The sequence below is a fragment of the Spermophilus citellus genome (genome assembly GCF_964194105.1).
Source record: "Spermophilus citellus genome assembly, chromosome: 1".
NCBI lineage: Eukaryota > Metazoa > Chordata > Mammalia > Rodentia > Sciuridae > Spermophilus > Spermophilus citellus.
The window spans coordinates 181,149,655-181,170,727 of NC_138182.1; the positions used below are offsets into that span (position 1 = coordinate 181,149,655).

The 21,073-nt window shown below is 53.7% G+C and overlaps 1 protein-coding gene across 3 annotated transcripts in view; it reads left to right on the forward strand.

Annotated features, from left to right (window-relative positions):
- Positions 1-605: 605 nt before the first annotated feature.
- PDGFRB (platelet derived growth factor receptor beta) overlaps positions 606-21,073 on the forward strand; it is a gene marked incomplete at its 5' end in the record, with an annotated part of 36,929 nt that continues 16,461 nt past the window's right edge. The window contains 8 exons of one of the 3 annotated variants that reach the window (XM_081286679.1): positions 606-1,084; positions 11,179-11,381; positions 16,238-16,283; positions 17,236-17,559; positions 18,597-18,863; positions 19,611-19,738; positions 19,855-20,029; positions 20,623-20,815. In XM_081286679.1, the coding sequence (XP_081142805.1) occupies positions 16,244-16,283; positions 17,236-17,559; positions 18,597-18,863; positions 19,611-19,738; positions 19,855-20,029; positions 20,623-20,815 (1,127 nt within the window). Of the gene's footprint in view, positions 1,085-11,178; positions 11,382-16,237; positions 16,284-17,235; positions 17,560-18,596; positions 18,898-19,610; positions 19,739-19,854; positions 20,030-20,622; positions 20,816-21,073 lie in introns of those variants that run through there. The other 2 variants (XM_081286678.1, XM_081286680.1) reach the window with 2 other exon arrangements.

Sequence of the window (21,073 nt, forward strand, 5' to 3'; positions counted from 1 at the left end):
GGGTGTTTCTACCTCTTCCAAGTCCCCTCTTCTCAGAAATGCACCTCAGTTAGCTGTCCCTCTGAGTGCACTCTCAGCCCCTGTCCTCTAGCTGGGTACTGCTTGCCTAGTGGCCTTGTCTTGCGCTGTATCCCCCCACCCAACACTGTTTAGCACACAGTGAGAGCTCAGTATGCTTGTTCAATGAATGAAAGTCCCCTGAAGCAGCCATGTACAGCATCAGAGCTTCCTTTACAGATGGGGAAACTGAGGCACAGAGAAAGGGCACCTCCAGGTGCCCTTGCCATCGAAAGGGGAGGCTGCCACCAGAGGCAGGCACCAGGCAGTGAAGCTGGGCTACTCTTTAATAAAAGTGACTCAGTGGCTGGCGTGGGCTGCGGAATTTCTAAACATCCCCTCACATCCTGAGAGAGCAGGCGACGGGAGGGAGCAAGCAGAGGGAAAAGAGGAAGAAAAACAAGAAACTTGGGGAAAAAGAAAGAGGGAGAAAACAAAAAAACCCTGAAATTGAAAACAGACGCACGCGTCCACCCTCCCGGCCCCACCGCCCCCCTTCTCCCAGCTGGGCCAATCAGAGGCGGCCCTGCAGCCTTTCCCCCAAAGTGGGGGGGGGCAGGGAAGCCCACAGTGGTGAGAGCTCCGGGGGCTGCCCGCGGTGGCAGTCCCTGCCCACCTAGCTGGGACCCTAGATCGTTCTGTAAGCAACTTGGAGCCAGAGAGGAGGAGACCAACAGGGAGGAGAGAGCCAGGCCCCTCAGACCAGCCACCCCGCAGCAGCTTGTGCCCAGCGGACACCGCCGGCCAGACTCAGGGCGGCCCCTCCTGGCAACTCTGCTCCTCCCTAAGGATGCTTTGGGAGTGAGGCGAGGCCGCCCGCTCCTCACCCGTGCAGCACCCCCTCCCGCTCTCCTGCGTCTCAGGGAGCTTGCAAGGCTCCTGCCTGCCCTTCAACCCAGCTGTTGCCCATCTCAGGTCCAGCAAAGTCTTTCTGATACCTGGGAGAGGGCAGTAAGGCGGACTTCCTGGAGGGGGTGACAGCCCACAGCCTGGGACCCTGCCCACAACAGAAACCATGAGCAGAGAGGTAAGTGAGGGAGAGGGGAGACCCCCAACCCCATGCCCTGTCCCCTTGTCCCAGCCAGTGCCTCTTTGGGTAGATAAAAAAGAATGGAAAATATTTTTAACAAAACCAGATGGGCGGAGGCTGGGTGGCTGCTGGCGATGTCAGGGCTAGAGGAGTCAGGTCTCTCCTCCCCACCCCGAGGGAGGCAGGCACTGCTGCCCCCTGCCCTCTTCAAGACAACAGCCCCCAGAGACTCTGAATGCCCAGCAGGGCCTCTGGTGTCCATCACAGTCTATGGTGTGTGTGAGTGTGAGGGAACACAGAGGGGCAGGGGTGGGGAATTGGGAGGTGGCACGCAGGATACCTAGAAAGAAACTTAGCAAGGTACGGGGACCTCAGGGACTAGTCTCTGTCCCTTGGCCCAAGCTTTGATCCTAAGAATCAGCCTGGCTCTAGGCCAGTCAGCCGCCAGGCAACCTTTGGGGATTTAAATGGATTTGCAAATTTTCCAGATTCCTAAGTCGTCCTTCTAAAGCCCCAGCCGCTGGGAAAGTTCTGAGTCCAAGGGGCCTCAGCCACTGACCTAGCGCAGGCCCAGCAGTCCTGACCCAGCTGTCAGATCTGGAGGCTCCTCTTTGAAGAGGGTTGCCACTGGGGTCCTTCCTCCCATTGTAGGCCTCTGCTCAGCCTCTCGCTCTCTTCCTCCTTCTGGACTCTGCCCCTTCTCAGCTCCATCATAAAACAGGAGTCGGACACGCCACCTCCCTGCCCAGAGCCCATCTGTGGCTCTCCAGTGCCTGTAGGAAGCCCCACCTCCTAACAGTGGCTGCCACTGATTGACACTTACTGCATGCCAGGCCTGTGCCCAGTACTCTGAGAATATCTCCTGTGATGCTCACCAGAGCAGGGACTGTATTTCCTCTGCTCTACACATGAGCAGCCACGCAGCAGCACGCAACTGTAGCCACACAGCTAGTAAGTGGCAGACCCTGAGGAGACAGGAACCTTCTCCTACCCTGTTACTCCAATCGGGCTATCTATTGATTGATTGATTGATTGTTCTAGGGGTTGAACTTGGGGCTCGCACTCTACGACTGAGCTACCTTCCCAGTCCTTTGTAATTTTTATTTGGATCTTGCTAAGTTGCCCAAGCTGGCCTAGAACTTGAGATCCTCCCGCCTCAGCCTTCTGAGTAGCTGGGATGACAGGTGTGTGCCGCTACACCCAGCTCAGACGTGGGCTTTCGGTTCCTCCCAGTCAGATCCCGGACCATTCAGAAGAAATTGGCACTAACCTGTCTGCGGGCATCTGCCCTCCTCCTCCTCCCCCAAGGCCCTGCTGCCCCACCTCTTCCTGGCAGCATTCCTGGTTCCTCCGGGGCCCTGCCCTGCACTTGGAGCTGGAGCCTGGTTGCTGTTTATATCCTGTTTGCACATCAGATTTTTCAGACTCCAGGTTTGGCTGTCCTATGTCCCTAGTAACCTTCTGGTCAGGCCTCCTGCCTTCCTTCCAGAGTTATCAGGTAGCTTCTCCAGATGGCATTTCTTTATCACAAGCAGGAAGGAGTGTCTCTGCCAGCCTCTGCCACCCCCAGAATTCACAGAGGGCTCTAACAAGATGTTCTGAGGTCACACAGTCCTGCCCTATCTCCAGGCAGGAGACCCTAAAGCCACAACAGCACTGGGGGACCTATCACCAGCACCCACCACAAAAGCCTCTACCACACCTACCTTATAATCCTCATAGCAAGGCTCTGAAATTGGTGGCTACTACACCCATTTTTTCAGATGAGGAAACTGAGGTTTAGAGAGGTTAAATGATTTTCCAGGTCATGCAGTGAGAAGAGTTGGTCTGTCTGAACCCAAAGGCTTAACCCCAGCACAGTGCAGGGAGCCCCTGGTCAGCAGGTAGTCCTTCACGCTCCCCAGAGGCTGCCTCTGGCTTCAGCACCTGCCCCGGCTCAAAGTGCAGCCTCTGGTCTGACTGCTGCAAGGTCTGCCCAGTCCCTGGCTTGGTTCTGAGAGAAGAAGGAGGCATCTGGTCGGACAGCAGTTATCAGGCAGCCCTCCCTCCTCTGTGGGAGAAGAGCTGGGCTGGTAATTGCCCACAGATGTGGGCAGGCAGCAGCGAGCACTGTGCATTCCGAGTCAGGAGCCCAGGGCTCACCCTGGCTCAACTGACATCCTCGGAGTGGTCCACCTCAAACCCCTGTGTCCCCTCTCTGGCTGCTTTCCTATCTGGGAGGTGGAGGACACTGCCAATGAATACCAATAAGCTTGGGCTCCAGATGATTGTGCCCTTACTTCATTTGGCTTCTGGCTGAATGGGTGACTGTGGGCCAGTGCTTTGCCTCTTTGGGCCTCAGTTTCCTCCTCTGTGAGCAACAGGGAAGTTTGTGGGCTCCAGGTGGTAACAGCGTAGGTGAGGTGCTTCACCCAGTTCCTGCACTTTGTGGGGTGGTCCTGGGGCTGCTGACAAGAGAGGGCTGCTCTGTCCGCCTCTTGCACAGGACCACTTGGCTATGTTAAGGATGGTAGCCCACAATGACCCCTGCCCATAGAACAGCCTGGACACCACGTACACTCCGAAGGCTTGCTTTGTCCTCTTGGTACCTTATGCAGTACCTGGGACCACTTCAGAGCTATAGGAAGGGACTATGGGTGTTTTGCTCAGGACAGGCTATGAAGTATGTTGGAGAGGGAGGGAGGAATGAGGGGACCCCTAGACAGCCCTGAGTCCCCCTCCATTTCCTACAGATGCTTCAGAACCATGTGGGCAGTGGGTCTTTGGGATGAAGTTGTTTTTACAGTCCTCCTCATCAGAGGTGAGGGGAGGGAGGGTCAAGGGTCTCCATCTCTTCTAAGGGTCAGAGCTTTGACAGCTAGGGTGCAGTGTATGCAGGAGGAGCCAGCTACGTGCATTTTAATTGTGTTTGTGACCATTACCTCAGAGGTCACTGCTGTGTTCCTCAGCACTTACTTAGAACATGCCTGGCAATTAGTAAGCTCATAATTAATATTTGCTGGACTAATTTGATTATTATAATGACCTCTGGGAGTCAATATAAACACTCTCCATTTTACTGATGAAGAAATGCCCAGAAAAGTTAAGTCAATTACCCAGAAACACACAGCTCAGAAGTGGAGGAGCTGGGATTTGCGTGCAAACATTTCTGACTCTAGAAACTTGTGACACGAGGCTGGGTGGGGCCCTGGACCCAGCATAGACTCTGAGGACGCGCCTTAGCTGTGGGGGCCCCCTCAGCATTCCACTGGGGGTCATCAACCCTGGAAGGCCATGTGACCTTGGGCAAGTCGGTCCCTCTCTGGGCCTCAGTCTTCTCATAAGTCAAACAAGGAGCATGACCCAGACCATCACCAAGCTCCCTTCCAGCCCCAGAACAATTCCAGGATTCTAAGCCATGCTGGCCCGGATCAGCAGCAGCACAAGCTCCGCAGTGTATGCGGAGACCATGCATATTTAACTTCAAAATGAAAGGGTTTTTTCCCCTTACCCTTTGTCTACACATTACAGAAAGAGGTCAGGATCAATGGCCACTAATGGAAAATCCTAACCGGCAATACGAGGAGGAACTTTCTAACGATTGCAGGGGCCCCTTAATGCATTTGGTTTCTCAGAGAGCTCGGAGGACTTGTTCCTGCAGAGTCCACATGCTCGTTTCCCTGGGACACTAAGAGCAACAGAAGTCTGGGAGGTAGGCCTGTTAGAGGCTATGTGGATGACCTTTAGGGTCAGTGGACTCCAGGAGGTGACAGCATGGGTGCGGTGCTCAGCCCAGCTCCTGCACTTGGTGGAGTGGTCCTGGGGCTACTGACAAACCCCATCGGCTCACATTTCAAGAGAAAGTAAGGCTTTAACCCAAATCAGTTATGGGCTCCAGAGGTGACAGAAGGAGTGGACACAGAGACCCAGCCCTGTTGGGAGTAGGTGTGGAACTGACACAATTTTTGCTTCCAGTGCACAAGTCCACTTCATGTCCCTCTCTAGCCTTCAGGTTCAGAACATCTAGAAAAGAATGTCCTGAACCCCCAACCCTTGCTCCAGTGCTCCACCCACTCAGGGGCTTTCTGGGGTACCCCGCCCCAGCCTGGTACAGGACTTTGAAAATCAAAGTGTACTGCTTTCACTGCATTAATACCCTCGCTTCTCCTGCTTCCGATCAGGCTGTTTGATGTCTCAGGTGCCCGAACCTTTCATCTGCGGGAGGTACGAGCTTCTCCGCCCTATGATGGAGAGGGCTGTCCCTTGGGAAGGCCAGAGGGTCAGGAAGTTCCTGAATGTCAAGAGATGAAAAGGACTTTTGGGGTCACGTGGTTTGACTTCCCTGGGTCCAGGAAGGAGAAGGGATGCGCCACAGGCTGTGCAAGCCGAGGGTGATGGCCGAGCCTGGGACCTATCTTCCCTTTGCTGTATCGTCACCACCCCTCTAAAGACCTAATATGTCGTCCAGTGCTCAGCTTCTGGTCTCGCTGGGGGAAGTTAAGGGACCGATTTGGACTGAAGGGAAGTAAAGCCATCTTGACGAAGGTTGGGAACCCCCGTGGGGTAGTTTTCTGGGCCAGGAACCGTTGGTCACATCACTTCTCCATTCTGGCCAGGGTTTCCTCTTAAAGAGGAGGGAGGGCAAGGGAGAAGTTCAAGGGCTCCAGGGGTCCAGCCAACTTTGCCTTCAGCTCCCAAGAGTCCCTTCCAGACTCTGAGGGCTGCTTTACCACACTCTGTTGCTTACTTTTCTTTCCTGGAAAGTGAACCCCCAAGAGCTGTGATCCCACCGGCGTCTGAGCCTAAGTGCACGTGGAGGGGCAGAGAATTCCAGTCCTCCCTGGAGGGACAGGGCTCTACTCTATAAACACGTCACAGGAGCCTGGCCTCTCTTAACCCAGGGCATTGGACTTGAGGGAAAGGATTAGCCTTGACCCCATGGACTGTGGGCTACTCCATCTGGCCTGTACTGGGTTCCTTATCCAGCCCGAGATCCATCTGCTGAATGCATAGTGCAGCCGTGGGCAGAGAAGGAGAGGCACTGGGAGATGGCTGGATGGAGGGATGGACAGACGGACAGATGGTTTTCACTTTCGTCCAGGGAGCAGGGTGACCTCATGAGCATTCAGCTTCATCAGTGCCCCATGTTTAGAAGAATGTGCACTTGGTTTAAGGCTCAGTGGTCACTGTCTTGTCATTCTTAATATTTTTCAACCAGGATGCTTGTTTATTTTTCTTTTGCACTTGCCCCGGAAGTAATGTAGTTGGTCTTGCCAGGGGCTTCAGGATAGGTTTGTGGGGCCTCATCCTGGGAATTGGCCTCCCTGACTCCCTGCCCCTATCCCAATCCATAGCCTCCCACAAAATGCCAACCCACTTATGTCACTGTCCTGAGTGGGGCTCCCCACCCCCATAGTGCTTGGTGTTATAGCATGATCCCAGTAGAGGCTAGGTGCCCACCATTATCACCAATGCCCTGAAAAGTTGGCTTCACAGTGTCTCCAGGGCAAAGCCAAAATCCTCACCTAGCACCCCAAACCTTTCCCAAAGGTTAGCTTCCTTCCCTGCCCCTCATCTACCTCTTTGCTGAAGAACCCCAATCTCTGGTCTAACTGATCTCTCTATCAATTCTCTCAGATGCCCAACCACTCCTGCCTCCCTGGACTGCTCACACGGAGTCCTATGTTACGCCCCACACTGGCATCGTCTGCCAAACAGCTCAACTGAACCCTAGAGGCCTAGCTCAAGGCCACCTCCCTCAGGAAGCCCTACTCTCCTTCTCTACTGAACTAATCATACAATTGCAATAGTATTTACTGAGCACCTATTATGTGTTGAGGGCTCTTTGTCATCTCTACTCCTCACAGCAGTGGAAAAGGAGGTCTCTTATGTCATCTTGTAGGAAACTGAGACTCAGAGAAGTTAAACTCAGGAAGTCACACAGTAACAAGACAGAAGAACTAGACTTAGGCCCAGGAGACTAGACCTGCTGCTCCCAGCCTGGCTGAGCTCCCGTGCCATTTTTCTGCCCTGGGTGGCATCAGGCATAGTCTATTAGATTTAAGGTCCTGTGTGTCTGTTCTGCCTTAATCAGCCTGTCCCATTTCCTTCCTGAAGGGAAAAGGTCACCACTGCCTGCCTATCCCAGTTTCCAAGCCTAGTGAATCCTGGGTTAGTAGGGGCAGCTGAGGCCCCTGGCCTGAGGTCTACAAGAGCCCATTCTACACAGCCATTTGATCACCCATGCTCTGTAAGCATCTATTGAGCACCTACTGTAGGCTTAATCTCATTTTAGGAACATGGAGCTATCTCAGATAATTGTTAGGTATATTTCCTGATTTGTGGAGAGTCAAATTGTGGGACTAAGACAAAGGTACAGGAAAGAGCCAGTTGGCAGACAGTGCACTGAGAGTCATCGGATCTGGCTTCTGGTCCTAGGCTGGCCACCGAGTGTGTCCTTCCTTGCTGAACTAGGAAGTGAACTAGTGAACGAGTTCCCAGTGAACTAGGAAGGGATGCTGCTGCCAACGTCAATAAAAACAGCAGCTACCCCTTCCTGAGAGCCCCTCTGGGAGAGTTTTCCTGGGCCATCTCATATGTCACATGCATGCCTTGTTGGTGAGCCTGGCCTGGTGGGGTCTCAGCTGTGTGCTGACTAAGTGAATGACTGATTCTCCCGTGAGTGAATGAATAAGAAGAAGATGGCCTCAGGCTTTGCAGAGGGCCGTGGGCCAGGCCCCGTCCTGCACATTTGCTTGTATTAACTCCATCAAGAGCCTTGACAGCTCAAAGGCAAGTCAGAGACGGAGTCTCAGAGAAGCTAAGGAACAGTGAGTGGGAGAATCAGAGGGTGAAGACTGAAGAAGGGGGTAGGAGAAGAGATGCTGAGAAAGCGAGAGGTCACCGAGACGTGGAAGCTTCTCGGCGGCCTGGGAGGGCTCTGAGGGGAATCTCAATGTTCCATAATTGGCACCGACTAATGGCAGGTTTCCTCATTAGCCAGCTACCCCTGCCTGATTTGCAGGCTCTGGTCTGGTGGGGGAAGGCTGCGTGCTGGTGGGTCAGTATGAGTAGGCCCCAAGGCCAGCCTGCCCCCTGGCCACTTGGCTCTGAGAAAGCATTCTATTTGTGGCCCCCAGCCCGGCTCATGGCTGATCCCAGGCTGGCAGCAGCCCGAGGAACAGAAGGTTTGCTTGTCTGCGCCTGCTGCACCCCCCTCCCCGCCTCAGCCTGAGACCCCTCTCGGGGGCTCCTTTGGCTGCCAGGGCCTGGTGCTCTCCGTTGCCATGGCACCGGCCGGAGATGAGGCTCTGAAGGGTAGGGGGGCAGGGAGGGCAGCCAAGGGATGGTGAAGGCTGCAACTCTGCAGCCCCAGAGGCCTGGAGCTCAGAGTGGGGCAGAGGGGTGCTGGGGCCTCAGGGGCAGCCTGTGGCAGAGCTGGCCACACACCTAGGCTGACTGCCTGGAAGCTCTACCTCAGATGCCCTAGGGACAGGGCCAGACAGAGGCTGTCGTCCACATGGACCCCTCTCCTCAACCCTATATGCTTACCTTTTGCAGAAGGATTCTGATTTCTCGCCCTATGTTGACTTCTAAATTACTGGGCAACCTGAAGCAGGACCCCTGGACACACTGCCCCTCAGTGAGGGCAGGAAAAAGAGCCTGCTCTTGGAGATCCTCCTGTCCCTGGGGGCCTGGCTTCTATACAGACCTTGTCAGGGTGAGCTCCATGTGGGAATGTTTCTCTGTGGATGGAGTTTTCTCTGGCAGGTGATGGGTAGTCTCGCTTTTTTGGGTAAGATTCATTTTTTGTTGTTGTTGTTGTTGTTGTTGCTTGGGGGGGGGGAGTGTACAGGGATTGAACTCAGAGGCACTTAACCACTAAGCCACATCCACAGCCATATTTTTTATTTTGAGACAGAGTCTCAATAAGTTGCTTAGGGCCTTGCTAAGTTGATGAGGCTGACTTTGAACTTGCCATCCTCCTGCCTCAGTCTCCGAAGCCTCTGGGATTACAGGTGTGCACCACCATGCTTGGCTTGCATTCAATTTTAGGCTCAGACCCACCTCAGTTGCTCATAGTTCCTCTGCTTGTTGGCCAAGTGACTTGGTTCCCCTCTAAGGGATGTTATAAGGATGAAATAAAATCCCTAGATCATCCCATTTAGCAGACTGCCTGCTCCAAATTAATAGGGGCTTTTGTTTGTTTTCAGATTGGGGAGTATTAGAAGAGTGAGTGGAAAGAAAGATAACCTGGGATAAGGGTAGAGAAGCTGGGGGACAGAAACAGGACCAAGAGGTAGAAGACGCAAGAAAACAGATTGTGCTCAGTGAAATAAAAACATTCTCTGACAGTCTGACCTCTGAGGACCTGAGCTGCCCCAGAATGGAGGGGGCCATTGGTGAGGTAGTGAGATCCCTTTCAGGGGAGGTGTGCAATTGCAGAGAGGGTGGGGAGACACGACTAGGGCTATGTATGGCCCCTTCCATCCCTAAAATTGTAGGTCTCTATGAAAAATGTAGCACAGTTTCCTCCTCTAACTATCAGCTTCCCTCAGCTCAAAAAGAGTGTGAAGGAATGAAAGAAATCCAGAGACAGGGTGAAAGAACAGGCTGGTGACTGCTTAAACATGTCTCACTCTGGCTGGTTGTCCCCTCTGCTGGGCTCTGGTTCATCGTGTCCTGCCTGAGAGAGGTGGTCACGTAGGTGTTGAGCCTGTGTGCTGGGTGGTCAGTCTGCTCAGGATTGAACACTGGAGCCATTATGGCAGGCTCTGTGATCTTGGGCAAGTGATTTGATCTCTCTGGGCCTCAGTTTCCTCATCTCTAAGTCAAGGAAGCAGCACCATGCCATGGGATTGTTTTGAGGATTAAGTGAGATAATTCACACAGAGTTTAGCCCAGGTGATGGGTGATAAGTCCTAAGTCAGAGGTAGCTATTATTCTTCTTGTTATTTTCAAGGCCATTTAAGTCCCTATTTCTTTTGAAAGGCCTGATGAGGGAGGGCCCAAAATGAGCTTCGGGAGACTGGGCAGGGCCAGGCCCTATGGCCCAGAGCAGATCAGGGCTGTGGGGGCTCGGCAGGGGAAGCCTGGAAGGCGCCTGTAGGAGACAGGAAGTGCTTGCTGGCCAGGCAGGCAGCAGGCAGGGGCATGCAGGGGCCTCTCTCCCTCTCTGACCTCCTTCCCAGGCTGGTTCCCAGCCTGCACAGGGACCCGGACTCCCTCCCTTGGGCCCCTAGAGGCCACGAGGCACACACTGAGCGCTTTCCCACGCACCGTTCCAAGTAGCCGCCAGCATCCTCCCTGCCCCCAGCACACACTCGGATGGGTGAGGGGGTGTGCGCCGCAGCAGGGGGCTCGGCTGGGGGACCAGTCTGTTCTTTATCAGCCGAGCTCCGTTCCAGACAGATGTTTTATTTTATTTTGGACTTCCAGAAAATAGGTCATTTCTTTCCACTGTGTCGCTGGGGAGGCCTCCCAGGAGAGGAGCACAGAATGAGTGACTTGGGCCCTGGGGAGCTGGGAGGGCACCGCCTTCTTTTGGTCATGACAGACTATGGCAGGGCCAGGGCCTGATGGCTCCTACAGGAGGGGCTATGAAGCAGGCCTTTACCCTAGAGCCGCAGAGGTTCTAGGGAGCGAGAGTGTTCCTCTGGCTGGAGTGTGAGTTCAGGTGGGTGCGGGCAGGTTGGAAGTGAGGGGCCAGCAAGGAGTGCTCAGAGTAGCCAGGTCTGTGCTGGGGGAATCGAAATGGGGGTCCATGAAACCCACCCTGTGCTTCTATCCAGGGGGAGCTCCACAGCTAGAGCCCATGAAAGCCCCAACCTGGTAATTTGTGCTGTTTTGTTCAGGGGTGCCATTAGGAAGGCCCCGGGTCTAAAAGCAGCATGGCATAGAGTTGCACTTGGGGGTCAGCCCCCGTAACTGTGGTTTGAGCCCGGTTGCTCACTCACTTTGGCCCTCAGTGTGGTCCTGAGGCTTGGGGAGACACACTGTGTAGGGGTGGCACGCTGAGCCGTCTTCAACAGATAGAAGAGGAGCACAGGATGGAGGAGGGCAGTTGGGAGCCTCCCTTTCTTATCAGGTTTCTCCCTGACACTTGTAATTAGGTCCCCATGCTCTGGACCCCGCCATCCTCCCTGCCTCCCAGGACGGGGCTCGGGGCTCGCTGACCCATACTGCAAGACCACACCCACATCTCAGCCCTTTGGGGAAGGCCACATGGGCCAGACTTTCTGCCAAGTCCAGGCTGTGCTGCTGTCACCCTCGTCTTCTTCAGCTGCTGGCAGAGGACTCACTCCCTGGCTCCGGAGTGAGTCCCACACGCTCCCAGGCCTAAGACTGGCTGCCTTCTCTGAGCTGAGTCATGACATCCCGGCTGGGGCCCCTCCCCAGCACCCCCCCTCCTCCCCACTGCACACAGCTGCCTTCCAGAGCGGGGTCCTGAGAGTTGCAAGAGTCAGCCCCCAAAGTTGTACAGAAGGGGAAACTGAGGCCCAGGGAGGGGCAGGACTGTAACACAAATGACAACAGAACTGGAACAAGAACCCAGGTTCCCATACTCCCACCGTGAAGTTTGTCCTGGGGGCTATGAAGTGTCACTAGTGTGGAGGAGAGAGGACAAGTCTCCTGGTCAGGAGACTGGAATCAGTGTCCCACTTCTACTGGAACTTAGCTGGCAACCTTCTCTGAATCTCTGTCACCAATCTCTGTCTGGCTGGAATACTGCGGGGACACTTCTGAGTAATAGTACTACTCAGAGGGAAGGGCAGCAGCCAGAGTCTGACCCCGGGTCCTTGATCCACTAGCCTCAGTATCTCCAGCAGGACAACAGGGCCCAGGAAGGGGTTTGGATCAGATAGATGATCTCTGAGAGCTGTGGAGTCCTGACATTCCAAGACTCTGACACCATGACCCATGGCCAGGCCTCCTCCTCCCTCGGGCATCTTGCTTATTCAGAGCATCCCTGGCCTGAGTCTGCCTGCCCCAAGCAAGCGCCCCCTCCCCTGCAGCCGGGCTTTCTTCTGGTCTGATCTCTGCCTTCAGGCTGAGCGTTCCTCTGTCCACCCAGTGCCGACAGGATCCTCCACATTCTCAACCAGCTCAGTGGCAACTCTCAATCCTGCTCTTTGGTCTCATTCTCGTCTCAGAAAATGGCATCATCTCCCCAGCACACACACACACACTCCTGTCCCCGAGTATTTCAAACCAGAAACAGGGATGCAGGCTCCCCACAGGAACTTATCTCTCCAGCTCCACAACATCAACCACAGTCCTGCTGATTCTCAGTGAAATCCCTCCCCGCTCCATCTGTTCCCACCAGTGCCCACCCACTCTCTACCCAGCCCCAACTAGACAAGCGCCGTGATCACAGAAGCAGCATGGTGGCATGACATGGAGCACGGAGACACAGTTCCATTTTCGCTCTACCCTCCTTGGGTCTGGATTCCTAGACAAATTTCTAAGGTTTTCTCTGCCTCAGTTTCTTCACCTTTAAAATGGAAATAATCACTGTCTCTATCTCAGAGTTGACTGAGGATTAAATGAGTCTGTATATGTCAAGGGCTCAGCACTACACAACATCCTGGGTCTTTCTGGCTTATCTGTATGGATGTGATTTCAGGGGTGCTTGGGACCCATGTGCACACAGTTTTGCACTGTCACATATGCTGGGTACATGGGTGATCTGTTAGGCATGGTGCATCTCCAGTGGGCATGTTGGAGAGCACACAGGCAGCAGTCAGTGCTGTGGTAGGAACCCTGTGACATGTGTTTTGTACGGGCATGCACATGGTGAGCGCCTGCGTGTGTTTTAGGAGCGTGTGAGCGAGTGCGTAGGCAGCCATCTGTGCTCTGTGCTCACCCCGTGTGGGGCCCCCTCCCCTGCCTGCTTATGTCGTGGGAGCCTCAGGACCCCGAGGGAGGGAAGCCGCTGCTGGCGGATGTGGCCAAGATGGACTGGATTTATTTAGATTAAGGCGGTGGGAAAGGGGTGGGGAGTTGTGTGTGCTTGGAGGAGGGAAGGCTGGGGCTGCCACTGATTCCCCGAACGTGCTGTCCTGGACTTGGGACCCTCAGTCCATTCCCCTAAGGGACCTCCATTTCACTGAGGAGCTGGGCGGTGACCCTATCTTTGGACCTGTGTCTCTCTAACCTTGCATAGAGGGATCCTTAGGGCTTCCTGACGCACAGCACATCTCTCTGGGCACAGTGTTTGCTTAAGGACCCTGCCCCTTTCTGCTCCAGGGAACTCCCAGCAGGACAGTGTGGTAGGTGGTGGTGGTGGTGGGTGCCCGCTCCCTGATGACAATGGCTGTGCTGTTCTAGAGTTTGTAGGAGGGAAGGCTGGCACTGAAAATATCCTATGTGGCTCTTACCTGGAGCAGAGCCCCTTTCTCTGAAGGGAAGTTGTCATAGGCAAAAGGCCACCCCAAGTCAGCTGCCTGTCCTAAGACCACAGCAGCCTCTGGGAAGCACAAAACGGTCCACAGGCATTGAGTGGACCACTGGCAGGGTCCAGAATCATTCCGATGGTCCAAGGTCATGTCTGGATGCCCTGATCCCCATTCTGGTGCATCCAATCTCTGGATCTCTAGCTCGCTGCCCCTGTGTCTTTCCTCATTCCACTGCAAGGTTCCATATCCCCAGTTCATCTGGCTAGAAGTCCACTGAAAGATTGTGTGTAAATCCTAATTGTATAGATGGGAACACTGAGGCCCAGAGAAGGAAACAACTTGTCAAAGTCCATACAGCAAGTCAGTGACCAAATGGTCAGAGTCATCTGGTGCACGGAGTGAGATGGGTTTATCGATTCTCATGTGACTCTGTCCTTAGGAGCGTAGCCCTCCCTTCTGACCAGCCCCACTTTCTTGAGAATAATGGTGACCAGAACCTTCTCTTTGACCAGTCAAAAAGGCAAGGCTTAAAATAGGGACACCTCTTTGAGCTGATCTATCCAAACTTCTCCGTGTACAAACAGGGAAACAGTCCCAGAGAAGGCTGGGGACCAGCTCAGTCTTATAGAAGTTTCAAATCCTGTGAGGTGAGCCAAAATGCTCCTTTCATAGAGTCCAACCAGTCCACGACTCCTGAAGTGTCTACATTCTCCCAAAGCATCTCCGCTTTCCCTGAGCTCATCTCTTCCTCCCTATCCTCTTCCCACAGCCTGGATCCTATTTTTGCTCTGTGACTAGGTCATGATTCTGTGCCTCTCTGGGCCTCTGCTGCCTATTCAAGAAGAGTCTCTCCTAGCTTAGTCTCAGAGACTCTAAGCCACGCCCAGCCCCAGGCCCAGCAGGAGAGGGCCTGAGGGGAGAGAAGAGTCAGGGGCTGCATGCCATGAGGTCCCAGCCCACACGGCCAACCCAGCCTTCTAGAGCCAGGCCAGCCCCCTTTCAGTGACCTCCCATCTCCTGGCCAACCGGCCAAATTCCTCCTTTAGAATAATAAACAGTGTGGCCAGCCAGGGAGGCTGGGAGAGGAGGGGCAGGGAGGCTGAGATGACCCCCTCCCCCAACCTGGGCTGCTAATGATTTTCTTTGGCCCAGATCTCTGGCAGGAAGGGGGAACCAGGGGGGACCCCTGAGGGGCAGATGGGCCCCTGTGGGGGCTGTTGCTCTGCCTGGGCACTGCTCTTTCCTGCCCAAAGAGGCCTGGTGTCCAGCTGAAGGGCTGGCACAGGAGGGGTGGGCATGGGGGCGCTGCAGAGGGGTATCAGGAGGGCTGGGCTTTGACCTGGAGCAATTTAGAGAGGGGAGAGGAAGACAAGAGGGGACTCAGGCAAGCTTCTCTGAAGGGAGGGGAGGAGGAGGAGAAACACTGATTCGCTCTTGGGAAGATTGAGACTGGGGTCCACAGCTGAGGCCCTGGTCTCTGTATCTCCCTTAAACTGTGCATGCAGCCCTGGTAGGTGGTACACTTGCCTTCATTCCACTTTGAGAGTTGGAGACTCAGCCCAAAGAGATAGCCATGGCTCAAGGGGCAGTGCTGAGGGGGGGCTCAAACCCTTCTCCCCAGCTCTGGACTGGAAACTAGAAAGCCTGAGATGGTGAGGTGGGGGCAGGTTGGGTGTGGCCAGAGCGGGCAGCCACTCAGAAAGTAAGTCTGCAGCCTCACAGCATCAGGAGGCACCTTGTTGCTGTATCACATGGTCCCTTCCCACATTTCTTGCCCTGTGACTCCCATCTACCTCTGGCCTACTTCCTGTCGAGGCTGCAGACAGAACCATGCATACCTGGCTATTGGTGACTATTTGGGATCCAAGGTATGACAGGCTGCTAAGGGAAGGGACCGAGAAAGTTCCACCCAACCTCAATTGTCTCTCTGGGCCTGGCTTCTGTCCCCTAGCTTCTGTCCCCGGGCTCTAGTGCAGGCTGTTCCTCTGCATCTCCTGCTCTCTCTCTCCCATGTCTTTGTCTCTCTGTTTCTTCCAGCTCTCTGTCTCCCTCTTGGACAGGACCTTCTGTGGAATCTTGGGCAAACTTCTTTCCTTCTCAGAGCCTTGGTTTCCCCATTTGGACACCGGATGTGGAGGTGGGGAGCTTGGCTTCAGGGGTCTGCAAGCACCTTCGAAGCCTGCTAATTTCCATGGGGCCTCTTCTGGGGCTGGCCCCTGGCCCTTCTCCCCTGGGCCTCCCTGTGCTGCTGTGGGCTGAGTAGAGGGGGCCAGGCCCACCCCCCACATTCCACAGCCCTGACTCCCCCGCTTCCCTTCCCACAGCCGCCTCCATTTCCTGTTGTGCTTGTGGAGCTGTGGGAGTTCTCTGGGTTCTGGCTTCCCCCCTCCTTCTCCTCCAGGCCTTTCATCACACTTTCCCAAATATTTGTCCTGGCAGATAAGAGCCTGGTATTGGAACTGTCACTCAGAGGACGGGTTGTCAGAGATGGCGGGTCCCTGGATACTATCCAGCTCAACCTCCCCACCCCCACTGTCATGCAGGGAAACTAAGGCCCAGAGAGGCGTAGGACCCAGCCAAGGCCACACGAGGGTCAGAAAAAAAGGGACAGGGCCTGTGGTCATGAGTGCCTTCTCAGACTTGGGACAGGTGGCTTTTAACTTCAGCCCCACGGACATGGAGAGCTCAGGCGAGGGTTTACTCTGTAGGAACCAGAGGGGCCCTGGCACCGCCTCTGCCCACTCCGGGTCCTGACTCCTGTTTCATTCCACAGGTCATCATGCAGCTTTCAGGTGTGACGCCAGCTCTGGTCCTCAGAGGTAAGTAGGCCGGGGCAGGGGTAGGGGCCCCAGAAAGGCCCTATCCCTGGGAGGCTGTGTACTAGCATAAGGACACAAGTCCAGAAAAACTGCAGTGCTCTTGAGCCTGGATTTCCTACATTTCCAGAGGTCTATATAGATGCCCCCTCAGCCGCCCACCCACAGCTCCGAGACCTTCAGTGAACCCCTTCTGTCCAAAATGATCACATCAAATTCTTTCCTTAGCCCTCCATACACCCCTCACCCTTTAGCAGTCACCCTGGCTTCCCATTTCTCCTCAGTCTGGCTGGATATGTGCCTTCAGCTCTCCAGGGGTGGGTCCGGTGACTGTTAGAGGGACTGGCTGCCTGACTGCCCACCTATCTGGGCCCCCTCTGGATTTTCATCCCCAGGAAGCATGGGAGTGTGGCTTACAAAATCCTTCCCCAGAAGATGTCATGGAGCAAGGGTGGGGATGGGAGAACCAATTGCTGGACACAAGCACACCCCCCATCCCAGCCCCTTGAAGCCCCCAACTTCACTCTAATTTACCTGAGTACCTCCTGCTCACCTTCTTCCAAGCAGGGCCACCTCTAGGCTTCATGGGAACCTAGGTAGCTGAGGGCAGCAGGGGGAAGAGGCCCAGAAAGTGACCTGGGAAGCAATGCAGGAACTGGAGGCCTGGGAATTGCTTCCCAAGGATTTCCTGACTCCTTCCCTGCCTGCTGCCTGAATGCATTACTGCTGGAGAACTCAGAGGCTGGGTTTAAAGGGACTGAGATAAAGGTCAGGAGTACCTGGGGGCCTGGTGTTGGGTGAGCAGGCTCTAGAACCATGGGCAGTGGGTTCCAGTCTGTGTTGGAAATGGAGATGTGTTTTTCATGGACTTGGGGGCTGTGCACACATGCCCCTGGGCAGCCCAAGGGGGCGTGCTGAGGCCCCTGTGCCTTGACATCTGATGTCTTCTCTCCAGGCCAGTTGCTGTTGCTGCCCATGCTAATGCTGCTAGGTCCACAGACCTCCCAGGGCCTGACCATCATGCCCCTGGGGCCAGAGCTTGTACTTAATCTCTCAAGTACCTTTGTTCTGACCTGCCTGGGTTCAGCTCCAGTGGTGTGGGAACGGCTATCTCAGGTGCCTCAGCAGAAAGTGTCCAGGACCCAGGAGGGTACCTTCTCCAGCATGCTAACCCTGGCCAATGTCACTGGAGGTGACACAGGAGAGTACTTTTGTACCTACAACAGCTCCCTTGGGCGGGAGCCCAGTGAGCGGAAGCGGCTCTACATCTTTGTGCCCGGTAAGGGTTCCCACCTGCATGGCCACCCATTTACTGAAGGTATCAGGGGAAGTTCAAGAGATTGCTTGATTGGCACCATGAAATGCAGCCATTCTAGAAATGCAGACGAATCATGAACTCTAGTTCAGCAGGGTGTTCATTTCCACACATTGGCCTGAATATCAGTCTGCTCCTTGTCAGCCAACCCCATTACTGCCTCCCAAGAACTCTGTATTCTTAGCTGGTTGCTGTCTGTTCCCCCTTGGCCCCCATGTCTCATCTTCCCTGTTCTCCAAGCTCCAGGTACCAGCCATACTTCAACTTGTGGGTTGTCTGCTTTCTTACCCTGGTATTGTCAATATCAAATGTTAGAGCTGGAATGGGCTCTGAGCATCTGTCTCTTATGCTACTATGTTTTTGCTGCTGTAAAATAGTACCTGAGATTGGGTAATTTATAATGAACATAAATGTACTGGCTAACAATTTTGGAAGATGGGAAATTCGATATCAAGGGAATCAGCATCTGGCAAGGACTTCTTTTATATCATCTCATCAAAAAATGCAGAAAGGCAAGAGAGAGCCAGAGGGCACTAAACTTGCCCCCCTACCTTTTATTTGGTATGAGGGATTGAACCCAGGGATGCTTAACCATTGAGACACATTCCCAGCCCTTTTTATTTTTTATTTTGAGACAGGGTCTCGCCAAGTTGCTGAGTGTCTTGCTAAATTATTGAGATTGGCCTCGAACTTTCAATCCACCTGCCTCACCTCCCAAGTCACTGGATTATAGGCATGTGCCACCATGCCTGGCAAACTTACCCTTTTTTAGTGGCATCAACCTCAACCATTGAGCCCTCTTGGGGTTAAAATGGCAATGGAATTTCAATGAATTTTGGAGCAGACCAACATTTAAACTATAGTGCCATCCTTCTCCTGTATTGGGGAAACTGAGGGCCAAAGAGTGGAAGAGATTTACTCAAAGTCATACAGCAATTCATGGGATCGCCAGACACCCAGGTCCCCTGACCCTCACTCATTCTTGGCTCCACTCCTTGTAGATCCCTCCATGGGCTTCCTCCCTATGGAGCCTGAGGACCTATTCATCTTTCTCACGGAAATAACTGAGACCACAATTCCATGCCGAGTGACAGACCCCCAGCTAGTGGTGACACTGCATGAGAAGAAAGAGGACATCCCGCTGCCTATCCCCTATGACCACCAACGAGGCTTCTCTGGTACCTTTGAGGACAAGACCTACATCTGCCGAACCACCATTGGGGAGAGGGAAGTGGATTCCGATGCCTATTACGTCTACAGCCTCCAGGGTGAGTCCCCTTTATGGCTTGATTTTCAGCAGAGGCAAATATAACCCTTCACAGAAGAATAGCCCTTTACAGTTTGCAAAGTATATAACTCTATTTTTCATTTGTTTTCACTATAACCTTTGAAGGGAGGTAGTGTTTCTCCTATTTTACAGGTGAAGAAACTGAGGCTTCTATTGAGGATGGAGTTTTCCTACAGTCAGGGGACACATCAGTGGTGAACTGGGCTGTGTAACTAGATGGGCAAAGGCACAGGCTTTGGAGCCAACTGAGTTGGAATCCAAGCTCAGCCACTTCCCATCTGAATGACTTTGCACAATGCCCATAATCCCTTGAACCTGCTTCTTCCTTCATAAAAGAGGGTGATAATTACTGCCCACGTTATGGGATTATTGTGGAAGTTAAATAAAACAAAAAAAAAAAAATAGAAGTTACAGGGCATAATAGGAGTGCTCAGTAAATTTCTCCTCTACTTAGATCACCAGAGGATACTTTAATTTCTAGACTGTTACCCCTTCTAGAATGTAAGCGCCACAAGGACAAAGGTTTTGTCTGTTGTATTCATTGTTGTAGCCCCAGTGCCTAAAATAAATATTTGGCATATAGCAGGCATTCAATAAATATTTTTTTTGAATGGATGAATTTTCTATCAGTCAATGCTTCACTCTGTATACCCCTACCCCATGCCCAAGTTGAAGTACTGGTGGCTGGTGTGATTTCCCCAGCCCTAAGCCCCTCTCTTTCCTCCAGTTTCCTCCATCAATGTCTCAGTGAATGCAGTGCAGACTGTGGTTCGCCAGGGTGAGAACATTACCATCATGTGCATTGTGACGGGGAATGAGGTGGTCAATTTTGAGTGGACCTACCCCCGCATGGAGGTAATGCTGGGCCACGGTTGGGGGAGGGACCAGGCAAGGATGGATAGCTCAGCCTGCAGACTGACTTCTCATGGACCCCTGCTTATTTAGAGAACCTGCCCCACTTGTTCCTGCAGAGTGGGCGCCTCGTAGAGCCAGTGACAGATTTCCTCTTTGATGTGCCCTCCCACATTCGCTCCATCCTGCACATCCCCAGTGCTGAGCTGGATGACTCAGGGACCTACATCTGCAATGTGTCAGAGAGTGTGAATGACCATCGAGATGAAAAGGCCATCAATGTCACTGTGGTCGGTGGGTGCCTTGGAATCAGTTCCTAACCCCTGTCTGAACTGGACCCAGAGCCTGGCACAGCCCTAGGGTACAATCAACCATTTTCCAGTTCAGCACTAGACTCTGTGCCAGTCAAAGCCCCAATTCTGGGGTTAAATCCAAACCAAAGTGCAGTGTCAGCTTGATTCAACCCTAATCCAAAAGTAGACTTTCTGCTTAGCCAGAACCCTAGCCTCAATCTGATCTGTAATCCCAAACGCATCACAGGCCTGGGCAGCCCCATCTGCAAATTCAACCTTGGCCCTGGTTTGAGACTCCAATGTACCTCAGTTACAAAACCAAACCGAACAAGAGAACTACAACTGCAGTCTCAACCTCAAAACTGGCTCCAACACTAATATCAGAGCCAAATTCGTCCTCAGCCCCAACTTCAACCCTAGTCCTTCACTGAATGACTTCCTAAAGCCTGAAACCTCTGCCCCAGAAGTCTAGGTTCCTTTGCAGTTCAGCTGATGCCCCTCCTCCAGGAGCTCCGCCCCTGGGACGTGCAACCCCATTGGTGCCTGGGAATAGCCCCGCCCCCAGGGTCGGCCCCTAATAGCTGTACCTTGCAGAGAGCGGCTACGTGCGGCTTCTGGGAGACTTGGGCGCTATACAAATTGCTGAGCTGCACAGGAGTCGGACACTACAAGTGGTGTTCGAAGCCTACCCGCCACCTACTGTGCTGTGGTTCAAGGACAACCGCACCCTGGGCGATTCCAGCGCCGGCGAGATCGCCCTGTCCACGCGCAATGTGTCTGAGACCCGGTGAGCAGCTGCTACCCACTCCATTTTTTGAAGTTTTGCAGCTACCAAGCAGCCCACAGACCCACGACAAACCTAGGTCCACCTTTCCTGGGAGTCTACTGCGTGCCAGGATTGGTGCCAGACACTGGGATACTGCAGGGACCGGGGCAGAATTTCAGTATGCCCAGGGTCTCTGAGTCAGTGGGGGAAACAGAAACAGGATTACCGAAAGACAGTGCCAGAAGGGCCACTCACTACCACCTGTGATGTCCCCAAGGC